This window comes from Neodiprion fabricii, chromosome 2, assembly GCF_021155785.1.
Source record: "Neodiprion fabricii isolate iyNeoFabr1 chromosome 2, iyNeoFabr1.1, whole genome shotgun sequence".
NCBI lineage: Eukaryota > Metazoa > Arthropoda > Insecta > Hymenoptera > Diprionidae > Neodiprion > Neodiprion fabricii.
This window is the reverse complement of record NC_060240.1, coordinates 6,285,869-6,298,999: the sequence shown is the minus strand read 5'-3', so window position 1 is coordinate 6,298,999 and position 13,131 is coordinate 6,285,869. Positions and strand designations below refer to the sequence as shown.

At 39.4% G+C, this 13,131-nt stretch overlaps 1 protein-coding gene across 3 annotated transcripts in view; it reads left to right on the top strand.

Moving 5' to 3' along the window:
• The window catches only part of LOC124174978 (calpain-C), a 37,331-nt gene extending 25,043 nt beyond the window's left edge, over positions 1 to 12,288 (top strand). For 2 of the 3 annotated variants that reach the window (XM_046554736.1, XM_046554735.1), the window contains 13 exons: positions 1,127 to 1,409; positions 7,848 to 8,031; positions 8,144 to 8,218; positions 8,612 to 8,781; positions 8,861 to 9,033; positions 9,441 to 9,535; positions 9,635 to 9,867; positions 9,978 to 10,147; positions 10,541 to 10,599; positions 10,908 to 11,055; positions 11,366 to 11,482; positions 11,749 to 11,807; positions 11,904 to 12,288. In XM_046554736.1, the coding sequence (XP_046410692.1) occupies positions 1,127 to 1,409; positions 7,848 to 8,031; positions 8,144 to 8,218; positions 8,612 to 8,781; positions 8,861 to 9,033; positions 9,441 to 9,535; positions 9,635 to 9,867; positions 9,978 to 10,147; positions 10,541 to 10,599; positions 10,908 to 11,055; positions 11,366 to 11,482; positions 11,749 to 11,807; positions 11,904 to 11,930 (1,793 nt within the window). In that variant the 3' untranslated portion in view covers positions 11,931 to 12,288. Of the gene's footprint in view, positions 1 to 1,126; positions 1,410 to 7,847; positions 8,032 to 8,143; positions 8,219 to 8,611; positions 8,782 to 8,860; positions 9,034 to 9,440; positions 9,536 to 9,634; positions 9,868 to 9,977; positions 10,148 to 10,503; positions 10,600 to 10,907; positions 11,056 to 11,365; positions 11,483 to 11,748; positions 11,808 to 11,903 lie in introns of those variants that run through there. The other variant, XM_046554737.1, reaches the window with a different exon arrangement.
• The last annotated feature ends 843 nt before the right edge of the window (positions 12,289 to 13,131 follow it).

Here is a 13,131-nt window from a genome sequence, read left to right as displayed (position 1 = left end):
CGATTAGGCAATTAACGTAATTTTTTTTTTTCACGCCAAACATTTGCGCCACCGAATAAGTCAGATTGCAGGAAAGCAAATCCAGGTGTCTCGGGTGAAAGTGACAATAAATATTGTCCATAAAACAACGTCGATTCATAATTTTTCGTATTATACACTAATTTTGTAAACATTAACAATTCCTTACGTTACACATGTAAATATATGATTGTAATTAAATACGGCATTGTACCCGAGTAACGAAGTAAAATCTCTGTGAATCCAGGGAAATCCTAAATCTAACCGCGCATTCAAGTTTCCTTCTCACTTCCACTGCTGTGCATAAACCGTCTGGCAATAAACGTAGACTAATACTGCGATATAATGCGAACGCCGTAGAAAAACTTGAAACACAGGACTACAAATAAGCGTAGAATTAGGTTCGGAAGAATAGTAATTATACGTAATTTCCCAGAGAAAAACTTTTAGTTCATACATACTGCGGCAAGAAAAATATACAGATTTTAACACCGTATGCGTTAGGTTGTAATTAAATTTTAACAACAACGAATTAGATATGCAGAAGTAACGTTATTGGAACGATTTGTATTGAGGAAAAAACCATTATTTCACGCTTCTAGGATTGTCTGAAATTTAATTAATCACGTGAGATGTTTATGTTTTGAAATTATAGTCCCTTCGAAGTAATTATCAAATTGATAAAAACCAAACATTAATTCCAATCTTTCGTTACGATAATGTTACTAAACTTCAAAATCGTATCAAGCTCTTTTACAACTAATTGAATAAGGGAATCAAAAAAAATCTGTGGCATTTTGTTTTCAAAAAAAAAAAATTCCCCACAATAATCCATGCAATAAATAACAACAATGCAGTAAAGAAAGATCCATTTTTTTCACTTACATCCTTCTTCATGCTCCTCTTCAACCGTTGATCTCTACATCGATTGAGTCTTTAGAGTAGATACATACGTTTTACCTTAAGTATCCTCGCGGAAAAGGATTTCCTCTTCACGCAAGTGTAACAAAAAATGTTGAACAATCGACGTGTTGGTTTCTTATCCTTTTTTCGTAACTTCGAACGGGCGTTATCCTCATTACTATACCGGAGTCCTTCCTCGTTCCAGGTGACAAATGGCTGGTGTCCTGCCTGGGAGTCCTTCACCTGAGCAAAGGACTATTCTACAGAGTGGTCCCCGCGGATCAGGGCTTCGGGGGCACAACCGAGCTCCCGGGATCACCGACTGCCGAGTACGCGGGTGTCTTCAGGTTCCGGTTGTGGTGGTGCGGGGCCTGGGTCGAAGTCCTCGTCGACGATCGGCTTCCCGCCGTCCATGGGAGACTCGCCTTTGTCCAGAGCCGGCACAGCGACCAATTCTGGCCTGCTCTTCTCGAAAAGGCTTACGCAAAGTAAGTTTCGTTACAATTTTCAAGTCTCAAGCGATCGTCCCGGTACGCATTTCTGTGCAAAGATCAATTTCAAATTTCGCAGTTTTTACGAAAAGTAGGCGCGTTAAACTTCTTGAACACAGCTATAAGCCGTAATTCCTCACAGAGCAATCTGGACTAGGTTGCGTTAGTTGCGCGGGTCGATGACCGTTGAACGTTGACTGTGGATCCTGATCAACAATTTGATTATACCTTTGCACTCTGCGTTTATCGCATACTTCGATCCGGAAAAGTATCGCATACATATATGTATAAATGTATGTATAACTGCACTTTTGTGATGGATTAGTGACCAGGAGGTAGATTGAAGAATGAAGAAGGTTTAGTCGAAATCCGGTCAGGTATATAAATTTGTTTAATTGTTGGGCAAACGATCAAATTACACTCGTTCAAAATCAAGTAGCACGCGTATTGCTGAAATTTTCATCAAAAAGGTAAACAACATTGATTGACCTGAACCGAAAGTTGTAGGAAAGTCTAATTAACGAACTGATTTTAATTTGTATCGCAGATGAGTAGAAAAAAAATTATAATCGGATCGTCGCTCTTTCGTTGCTTTATATCTGCACGCTCGTGCCGTTAATTTGTTCTTATTGTTGAAAATGATCAATTGATTCCAAGCTATCGAGACTTCCGTGCAGAGACTTGATCTTATGGGGATTCGAAACACTTTCTAGTTGTACAGTAGATTTTACGGCCGCGACTGCAGAGCGTTGATAATAGTCGTAATAATCTGGTCATACTTCGGTGTGTCGGTTTACGTCGAGTGGGTTTGCTGCAGGGAATATATTGCTTCGACTTTATTGTGAGTTAAATTATGCGTGTAAGTATCGCAAGCACAGCCATGCAGAAAAAAGAAAAATTTATCCCTAGACATTTTTTTTCTCGCAATACTCTGTAGAACAATCTTCTTTTTCTTTTTTTATATTCCTTTTAAACATATCAGATTCTTAAGTCTGACCAGCAAATCATGAATTCGTCTCTGACTTTTTATAAACATTTAGATAAATTTTTTACGCACACTGTTCCATTTCTACGAAATTGTCTCTTTCTTCGTTAATTACTCTGCGAAGAATTAAAGTTTTTTTCGAAGCTTTGTTCGTCATAAATAAATGAAGACATTCAACAGAGAGGTTGAAGAATCTATAGAAGTTATCGCTAAAGTTTAAATAGTAATTATGCAGGCTGATGTTGTTTGCGGAAATGGCGGAAAGAATTTTTCGAAAATATGGTAATAATTGTGTAACTCGTTGTAAAAATTGACAAATTTACAAATATTCAATACGATAATTACTGCTTATCGATATTTTATTTTTATGCTTACCGTTACAGGTTTCCGTTATTGTATAATTATGTATAGCGATATGGTAAAAGTGGAAGGAAGTTTTGTACGATATACCCACGTGGAGATTATTATTATCGTTGCTACCCAATTATTATTGTTATTGCGTAGCCGCTATTACCACGTATATAGTATATTGGACTTCTGCACAGAAGGATAATAATTATAGACGCTGTTGGGTAAAAGAATCGCCGTGAGCGCTTATAATATTTAAATTATACACATAAACATTTGTTTTTTAACTCTAAAATATGAAGAAAAAAAATTAATGATATTCGACGAGTAGACAGCGATTATACTTCCATAAGTTCAATGTTTTTCGACTCGTTTGCTGAGTGAAGTTAATTCTTAATCGGAAGTGATAATTGTACGAGTAGCTTAGCCTAATCAGCAAACTTAACGTTTTACTAATTCTAATCTGTACAAGGAACTTGAAATACATCTTCATGAATGAGAAGATGATTTCGCACGATTTCGCACAATCTTTGAAAAAAAAAACTGAATCTTGATTATTGAGTGGTAAAATATTTTATTGGTACATAGTAACACAATTACTGGATATGAAATTTAATTAATCAAATACATGCGTAATCTATGAAATGCCTCTCTAATGCCCGACATGTCTGTATCGTATTTCGTACCAATTACGCAGCTGTTGGTATATTTAGAAGGTAAATATAAAAATTTGTCACTCGCTTGAATGTGCGGCTGCGTATATATCCACACACGAATCGACAATTTTCCGACATTTTTGCGATCCGAAAACTTCGTTCACTCTGTTTCTCGCTACTCTCTTTCCCTCTGATGTTTCCAACCAATATCTCAATTTTTTGTCGGTTGCTGCAGAGGTATACATGTAAATATGTAATATGTATACAAATCGCAACTAATTCTACAGACGCTCGCATTGTATCGAGTAAATTTTACAACGGTTAGTGCCCACGTGTCTGGTAACCTCGTAGTTGGGCGAAAGTCCGAGATACCAGAGTAACCACATTAAAGTTCAAGTATAAACTGAGGTCAGACTTCTCACGAAAGCGACACCCATTATAACTATACATATGCAAGACGCGTTTCAAATCTCGAAGGAGTCAACCGGACGGTACGTTGTCCAGTTACGTAGAACGTCGAGGGTGCGCTGACCCTGCGAGAAACCAATCATGCAGGCAACCAGGAATCAGGCCCCCGGTGAAAGTACCTTAGACGCGTAATGTATGTACATGCCTATAACCCGAGGCACGCTGATTCACGGCTCCGAGGATATCCATCGACGCAAATCTGCCCCCCCCCTCTCCCCCCCCCCCCCCCCCCGTACGTAAAAATTATTTCAAAGTAATTTATACGCGTTCGTAAGACTCCGATGTCGATGCTTTCCATTCCTGCTTTTTATCGCAGACTCCGCCCATGGTACTCGATTTTATCACACGTCCAACGATGATTAGGATGAATCGGCAGGGATGAACGATGTATGTAGACGGGATGTTTTTATAACCAGCACATCGATAGTAGATGGAAAATGGAAAATTTTGAAGTGTTGACATCGTCAAGTCGATGGTAAATTAAATTTGACTGTCCCAACGTCAGAGGGTAACTTGTCTATAAATAGCAAATACACGTTACTAAGTTTGACGACGATGATCTGTATTTGTTATTGAATTTCTTAATTTGAACTATGTAACTATGTATGTCACATTGTAAAATGTTAATTATCTCTGCGAGTTGGGTAGGGTGAAAGTACAACCAACCTCGGAAGCGGAAAATGCGATTCGGTTCTACTTCTTCCAAGATTCGATAATTCCGTACCTGACACCCCGGAATCTTCTGTTATCTGGATTCCAGTATCCGAATGGCATCGATCTTGAAGACGAGGCGTGTTACTCGCGCGTTGTGTTTTCTAATGGAAATCTAGGGCTCCGGAGTTCTAGCTACTTGGCATGCCGGTAGCTCTCGGGCGAGATCGTGAGCTCCGAGCTTTCTATCTGAAATATTTCCGTTGAGGAACTCGACGATTTCTTATCGATTTATTCAGCCCTCGACGCCTTACGCATCGATAAATAATACTGTCTGAAGGAAAAAAAAAAGAATTAACGGACGAATCACGTGGTGTAAAATGTGTACAGAAAACAAAAATCGCTAAAAATACTTTGTCTGTAACTAAAATGTAGGTAGGTACTTCTTGTAACCGGAAGTATTTGTCTCTGCTAAATTTCTCTCGCTTCGCGAACACATCCTTGGAAATATATATCTTAGATATTCTGTTTTAACTAATCGTCATGCCTACGTAATATCCTCTTAATTACATAACCGGTCGTGTCTGCACGATTTTGAAGACATTCGATATGCAATCTAATATTATATTATGTGCCCATAAAATAAGGAGCGTATTTATGCAGAAGTTTCTCTATCCATGCTACGTAATACGGCACATCTTTCTTCTAAGGTTTAAAAACAACATCGTTACATCATCGTATATTATACACTATTGTCACGCAAAAGTTTTGAGTATATTTGTTAAACTGAAATCAAAAAAATGCTTACCACTTGTTTCGTATGTTTCAATTGATTTTTGTTTATGTTCGTGATTATCTAAACGATTAGAAAAAATAGAAATGAAAATCTTGTAGGATTTATCTCCGTGCCAAACTTAAAAATTTGGCAAACTGGAACCATGGCTGTAATGATAGAGATGAAAAAATTTCGGTTACGGATAAGTCGGTACCTTGACATTTTGCAATTTGATCGTTTCACGTTAAGAATCGTAATCAAGGGTCTCATCTCCAAGCTTCTCGGTACGACCCTGAAACAAGTACGCCGCTTGTCTAGAACCACGTCGGACATTTGATCCACGACGTCTTTTCCAAGTGTTTGAGAAATTCTTTCAAGAATATTTCCAGCTTTTACATTCACGTAGTTGAGGGAGGGGTAAGAGCTTGCAGCCCTCACGCCTCTCGTTAATTTATCGCTCGCAAAGAGAGAACGTTCGATCACCTTGACGTTTAGTGTTCTCGTTCGCAATGCCTTCCAGCGAGCAAGCCACTTCGTATCGCGTGCATATTATGCTACGGATAACGAGTTCGTAAACTTGAAAAATGTGGAATACCTAAGATCCTGAGACTCGAAGTTGGCGCAACTCGTTCTAAGGAAGCGCAAGCTTAACGTCCCGTCTAAGTAAAGTTACGAAAGCAGTAAACGTCAGAACAGCTAACCCGAGAATTATAGCACCATCAACATATCGATTCGGTTGAGTTCCGTAAAATACATGAACCAGATTTCTTAGGCGTCATTTTTTATCTTCTTTTGTTTATATTATAAACGCCTTATCGCACGACACAGCGCACGATGTTGTATTCATTCGAATATATGTACACGAACTGGGCAGTGAACTCTTGACAGTTGCTTTTACTTGGAACCAAATAGCGGGAGGCTCTCATCACTTCGGTATCTACAAGCACGTCCCTTTCTGAATTATGATGGTAAAGAACACGAATCGTCCGTCTGACATGACCAAATAACTGTCAGCACGATCGGTTTATATGCACCAACAGGAGTGTCGACAGAGTGTTAACCAATGCGTGTAAAAAAGAACTGGAACAGAGACAGAAAATGATAGACAATTTACTATGACGTAGATATATACGATACTAATAGTAATTACGGAATGTGGTTGTAGGGAGTGACAGACGCAGATACGTAGATGGCCATAGAAAATTTCATACCGCATTTAACTTTCTCTCGGTTCTTTTTTCCATTAATCTGTTACAACGACTCGCTGTACAAGCTAGGCGGCCTCGCTGTACGGTGTTAATTGGATCTGGTATCTCTGTCTGTGGATTTGAATGTAATTGTCAAGTATTTTCGAGCACAGACTGCCTGCCGAGGCCACAACTGTACGCTTATACACATTCGCCTGTGCTGAGAAAAAAATTTTTTGTCTTTCAATCTTTGAAAAATGGACGAAAAAATACAGGATTCGGTTCGTCGTCCTCGGCAGCCAGAGTCGAGGTGAAAAGATCATGGTGCCTGATGATCGAAACGAATCGACGATCATACGCTTCGAGTAGCTCGATGACGATGGTACGAGAAATACTTTCACCAAGTGCTCGAGGTCGATCGCGCTTCTCTAAATTAAGAATAACATAATCGACGTCCCGTTTCTGCCCTGGGCCATCCACGGCTTGAATTCCTTATCGAAATCTCCGCGGAGGGGTTATTATCGTAATTACTGCAAAACAACGTCTCAACAAAATAACTTGTGAACGTAAATACCTGGGAACTTCCTCATTGGCGTTATTATGGTCATATTCTTCTGTAATCGTCATCGTGACGAATCATATGTGCGTTTAAAAAAATTCCGTAATACCTACTGAAAAACGCTACTGGATCCAAAACGAATGAGATCGATTAATTCCGCCGTGATTAGACGGAATTATTTAATTTATTTAATCGATCTCTAATTCGTAACAGGATAGCTACATACCTGTAATTCCGCCCCGTTCAAGTCAGGCAATTCTTCCATGAATATAACGAATCGCATGTAAGTTAGACAAGCAGCGACGAGTTAGGAGAGAGGTGCAAGATTTTTGCCGAGATAACTACATACACGTATACATGACGTTCATTTCACCGCGGATGTAGCTACTTAGGTGCTAACAACCAGCCGAGGTATGTTTAAGAAGCCATAACATTCGCTCTCAGAGCACATGGTCATTATTATCGACTGGCTAACTGCTGATTAGAATTAAAATTACGGCCTCCAGACCGACAATGAAGCCTCTTTTGGCTGTATGAAGGGTCGGAATAAGTACTCTGCACAAATTTTGCTCTCCCCCATTTTTAGACGCAAACATTCAGCTACCTGTCACTGGTAAATCGGTGGCCGGTCAAGATCTCCCAGTGACGAAATCTCTCCTGACAAAAAAAATTATACAAATGAAATTAAATCAAAATGTACGACAGTGACGATTAAATGTGTGATTTTGACGATTCAATCATTCTGCAGGTGAGATTTTTCAAAAGAATATTATGGATGATAACCGATAAATCCTGTTTCTTTCCAGATTACACGGGTCCTACGAGGCCCTTAAATACGGCACCCTGTTGGACGGACTGTCGGACCTGACAGGAGGAATCACAGAAAGCATAGCCATTCGGCAGGATCCAACTGCCTGCGGGCGAGCGTTGGCCAAACTGTTGGACATGACTTCGCTGATCACGTGCACCGTAAACACGAGCCAACAACAGGTGATCAGTCGCTCAGAATTACTTCAATTTCGTGAAAATTCACGTGTCGTATTACATGCGTTATATTACGGAGGGTGTAGAGCTACGCAACCAATCACCTATTCTGTTTCAGATTCGCTCGAGTACAGAGAAACTCGCAAATGGAATACAAATGGGCATAAACTACAGACTTTACGCCGTTGAACGAGTAAGTTTACGGCATGAAATATCTTTGATGAAATTAATTTTCTACTTCGTAAAACCTACTAAGTATATCCTCGTAATTTCTTTATAAAATTCCTTACAGTGTCGATGGACACGATTCCATGTACCCGATAAATAGAATGTACTGTTAAATCAGAATCTCACGTTCAGTGATTTCTTGAGTATCCAAAGCATCGAGAAAACTTTATTCAATGATTACGGTATAATGGTTTCGATTAAAACCTTGATACAGTGTCGATTCTTCATTCTTCTCAAATGACAGCGAATGAAAGTTCCAGTTTTTGATATTTATAAGAGCACCAGTATCCCCAAACCCTAAAAACATGTATGGATCAGCGCAGTTACACACTGATCAGATTCCTTCGAACACAAACAGGTCGAAACCTTCAGCAGCGAAGCTGTGCAGCTTGTAAAATTAAGGAATCCTCTTGGTCCAGGGGGAGAATACATCGGTGCTTGGGCACGAGGTGGTCTCGAATGGGACGAAGTACCACCAGTGGAAAGAGAGCGATTGGCGGTACGAAACATGGCGGAAGGAGAGTTTTGGTAATACATATCAGATGAAAAATTGAGCGATGTTTTTTGTAATATTTCGTTTCGTCTCATATTTCACGTCGTATCGTAGGATTTCTTACTCGGATTTTGTGAAGACCTTCACTCATCTGGAAGTGGTACACCTCGATGCTGAGACCTCGCGGGACGAACCTTCGCTTCATAGTAAAAACACCTGGCAGATGAAACTTTATCAGGGTAGCTGGAGGCGGGGAGTTACGGCGGGAGGATGTCGAAATAATCCAGGTTTGATAATTTTTCATCACTACTACTCTGTGAATAAGTAACTTTGACACTCTCTGAGCATGCTTGATATTCTCTGTACGATGTATAATCATTCCCAAACAGTGATCCGTTAAAACTTGATCAGTCATCGCGTTATTTCTCGTATACTGCTTCTCATTATACCGAAAACTTGATAATTCCAAACGCAAGTAGAGCTTTAAACTCCGGAAGAATGAATATCCACTCAGATGCATGGTTATGTGGTTATTCGTCATTGCAATTAACGACGATTGAGAGTCAAAAGTCAATGACGTGCACAAGAAATTATACTACCCACACCGTAGTACCGTTTGACGTGTCAACAATAACGATTAACGTCAACGGGACGCGCTCATTCAGTGAATTATACAGATTAATCGCAATTACAGAAACATTCCACATCAACCCGCAACTGCATTTAATCCTCAGTGAGATGGAGGAAGTCATTGTATCCTTGAATCAGCACTCCATCGTCGAGCCTAAGGTATGTGTAAAATATAATGTAAATGGAAAACGACGAATTATTCAACTGTTGACTGCAGTGTGAATAGAGAAAATTGAATGAAAATTGATATTCACACAGGTAGTAGGATTCACGGCGTACACTTTACCAAAGAATAGCACAGAGTCGATAAACAAACAATTTTTCAAGAAGAACAAGTCCCTGGTAAACTCTCAGTACACAAACAGCCGGCAAGTCAGCCACAGATGTCAGCTGGACCAGGGTGGCTATCTTCTTATTCCTACGACATTCGAACCCACCCAAGAAACGAGTTTCACCCTCAGGGTTTACAGTAGCAAACCTCTGAAGCTGAAGTACGTATGTCGGAAGTAAAACAAATCATTCCGTGATTAAGTATACTTGATAAAAAGAAAAATAAAAAATTCACACGTTATTATTTTCCTTGCGCATTCTCCCTCGACAGATTACTCGATACTCCACCGTCTCTGATAAAACCAGCCATCGTCAAAGCTCACGGTCTCGAAGGAAAAGGATTTTCGCAATACGAGGCGGTGTTCCTACAACTCGCCGACGAGCATAAAACCGTAAATGCCTTTGAGCTCCTGGAACTCCTGGAGGCTTGTCTACCGAACGGTATGCTGGAACGGTTTCACTCTATTATACCCACAGTTTCACTACATCGTGTCAAATTATCCAAGTAGATTCTCGCTGATTGAGCGTCTAACATCCGCACGTAAATAGAACCCATTATCATGCTCATCAGCTGTTTATCCAGACATGCTGAGATAAAGTTTCGTGATTCACTCCGAGGTAAAATGCAGTCTTTTAATTTATGTGTGGATACCTATTTGGACTTGAAGGTACAGGCTTGAGCTCCGGAATTTTTCTTAAACGTATAAATGCGTATGTGGGAAACCTGAAGAGCTGAATATGGGCCGGTTCCTTATCTTATACCTACTTCGTATCATAACGTTTACTTATGGCTGTAGATAAATCCAAACGACGACGTTCTCACTTCCGTTTCAGACTACATAAAGAGCTGCGCCAGTTTGGAAGTATGCAGACAAGTCGTCTTAACGATGGATGTATCCTTGTGTTATTCTGTACAATGGTTGAAGCTTATCGTATTGTATCTACCGAGTTTTAAATCCCACCCGATGTTTAATATCTCTAAACGCATATTGTAAAGATGGGTCTGTGAACAATCGACAACTTTGTGGACCTCATGGCCATCGATTTTTTTTTTTTTTTTTGTAGTATCTGTACGAGGATTTGTTTCGTGTTTATTGTAGTTTGGAGAAAACTCACCTTACGTTTAGTACGGCCTTAGATAAAAAGTCACGCGCGTTAATTCATGCCATATTTGAATGCTTCCTTGACCAATACCAAGTAGAGTTCCGGCAGTGGGAGGTTGAAGTTCAACGACTTCAAAGATCTGATATCAAGCCTGAAGTTCTGGCAGCACTCGTTCAGAAATCATACGAAAGAAAAGACGGGTATACTCAAGGCGGAAAGACTTAGAGACGCACTCCTAGAAGTTGGTTAGTATCAAACATGATTCGTCTAGTTAAAAATCAACCAAAGCTTTTTGACCTTTCAAATGCTGCAGCTAAATGCTTAGTATAAAGATGGAATAATACTACAAGTTATAAATTGTAAATTAACTATCAATATCCGTCTAAAATTACCAATTATTACAAAACCGTCAAGCTTTTGGTTTGGGAAGAACTTTCTCTGAAATTTCTAATGTCCAAATTTTCCTTTTCGAATTGAAAATGCCAGCAATTTTTACGTGACAGTCTCTGTCCAAACACTATTTGTAAAAGCTGACATCTCGTTTTGGTTCTCCAGGCTTTCAACTCAACACGGATGTCCTGTCGATTCTCGTTCTCCGATACATGCGGAAAGATGGAACTCTGAGATTTGGTGACTTTGTGTCTGCGATTCTACACCTTAGTGTTGCTTTCAGTAAGAAATTTCCCCTCATACGTGCGCTGAGAATAACATTTTCCATAATCTGAGTCACTGATCAGTTGTTCTATGATTCTTCAAATATATTGGAACACTGATAACAATTTGCGATAATACAAATTTGGGATTATCTATCGTCCAAGGGATCAGGGATGAATTATTTAAATTACGGAATTATGTTTCTCAACATACATTATTAGTGTGAATAATTACAAACGTTTATATTTTTTCTATACTACAACAGTCACGCATTTATTCTACAGATATATTCGAGAACAAAGACCCTCTACAGAATGGCACGATAAAACTGGGATTATCAGAGGTACGCATGCATCACGTTTAATTCGATATACATAGTCTGGTGAATTTCCAGTCAAGGTTGATTCTGTGCTGAAAATTCTGATTCCTTTTATTTCAGTGGCTCCGGTCATCTTTAATGTGCTGAAATGTGACGGCGCTTTACGAAGACCACATATGACTAGCTGAGTGTATTTTTCGAACGTTGTAGATAATATAATAATTGCGGAAAAAAAATTGTTGCTAGTTATAAATTAGCCATATTAATGATTAATCGTTATTGTAATTATTCTTTATGAACCTTGTCGTAAAATGATAACATCCAAATGGAACGTTACTATTCTACGTATACGAGGATATGACTAAGCCTACCACTACACATTGAACTCATTCCATATGCTCTCATACGATGATAAACTCAATTCGTCTTTAAGAACCCATGTACAAAAACATACCGTACCTATAAGCATGTTGTACTCATTGAATAAAAATAATTCTATTTTCTACATCTCCTTCCTTCAAACTTGACGAATATCAGAAAAATAATGTCTGCTTAATAGCAATCGCAACCAGTGATGTACGTCCACTTGGACTTTCGACACATGGGAGTTTCGATGCAAGATCGTTAGGCATATCTGCCAATTACATGAAATGCAAAAGCCTCAGTGAATAACATGTACGAACATGTAAAATTTATGGTCCCAGATTCGATTTAAATGACCCTTCCCCGACTAATTGAACCCCCAGGAACTCAGAAAACGCAGCGAAAGCAGCGTGGGATCAACAGGAGAGAAGTTACGAAGGAAAAAGCACCTGCTGAAAAATGTCGAGAACACTGGTTCTCGTTTTTCGGCTGTAACTTTTGATGCGTTGATCGCAGCGTATTCTTACTGCGCCCAATCGATTCCTCTCGCAAAATTACGTCGGAATACTGCATGAAAGAAATTATTCCGGCACTTTTCAAAATCACCAAATTTTTCAACAAAAATGCGAAGGGGTTGGCCTTGCTTTTTTTTCGGCCGAAAAATTGATGGTCCCAGATTCGATTTAAATGACCCTTCCCCGACTAATTGAACCCCCAGGAACTCAGAAAACGCAGCGAAAGCAGCGTGGGATCAACAGGAGAGAAGTTACGAAGGAAAAAGCACCTGCTGAAAAATGTCGAAAACACTGGTTCTCGTTTTTCGGCTGTAACTTTTGATGCGTTGATCGCAGCGTATTCTTACTGCGCCCAATCGATTCCTCTCGCAAAATTACGTCGGAATACTGCATAAAAGAATTTATTCCGGCACTTTTCAAAATCACCAAAATTTTCGCCAAAAATGCAAAGGGGTTAGCCTTGCTTTTTT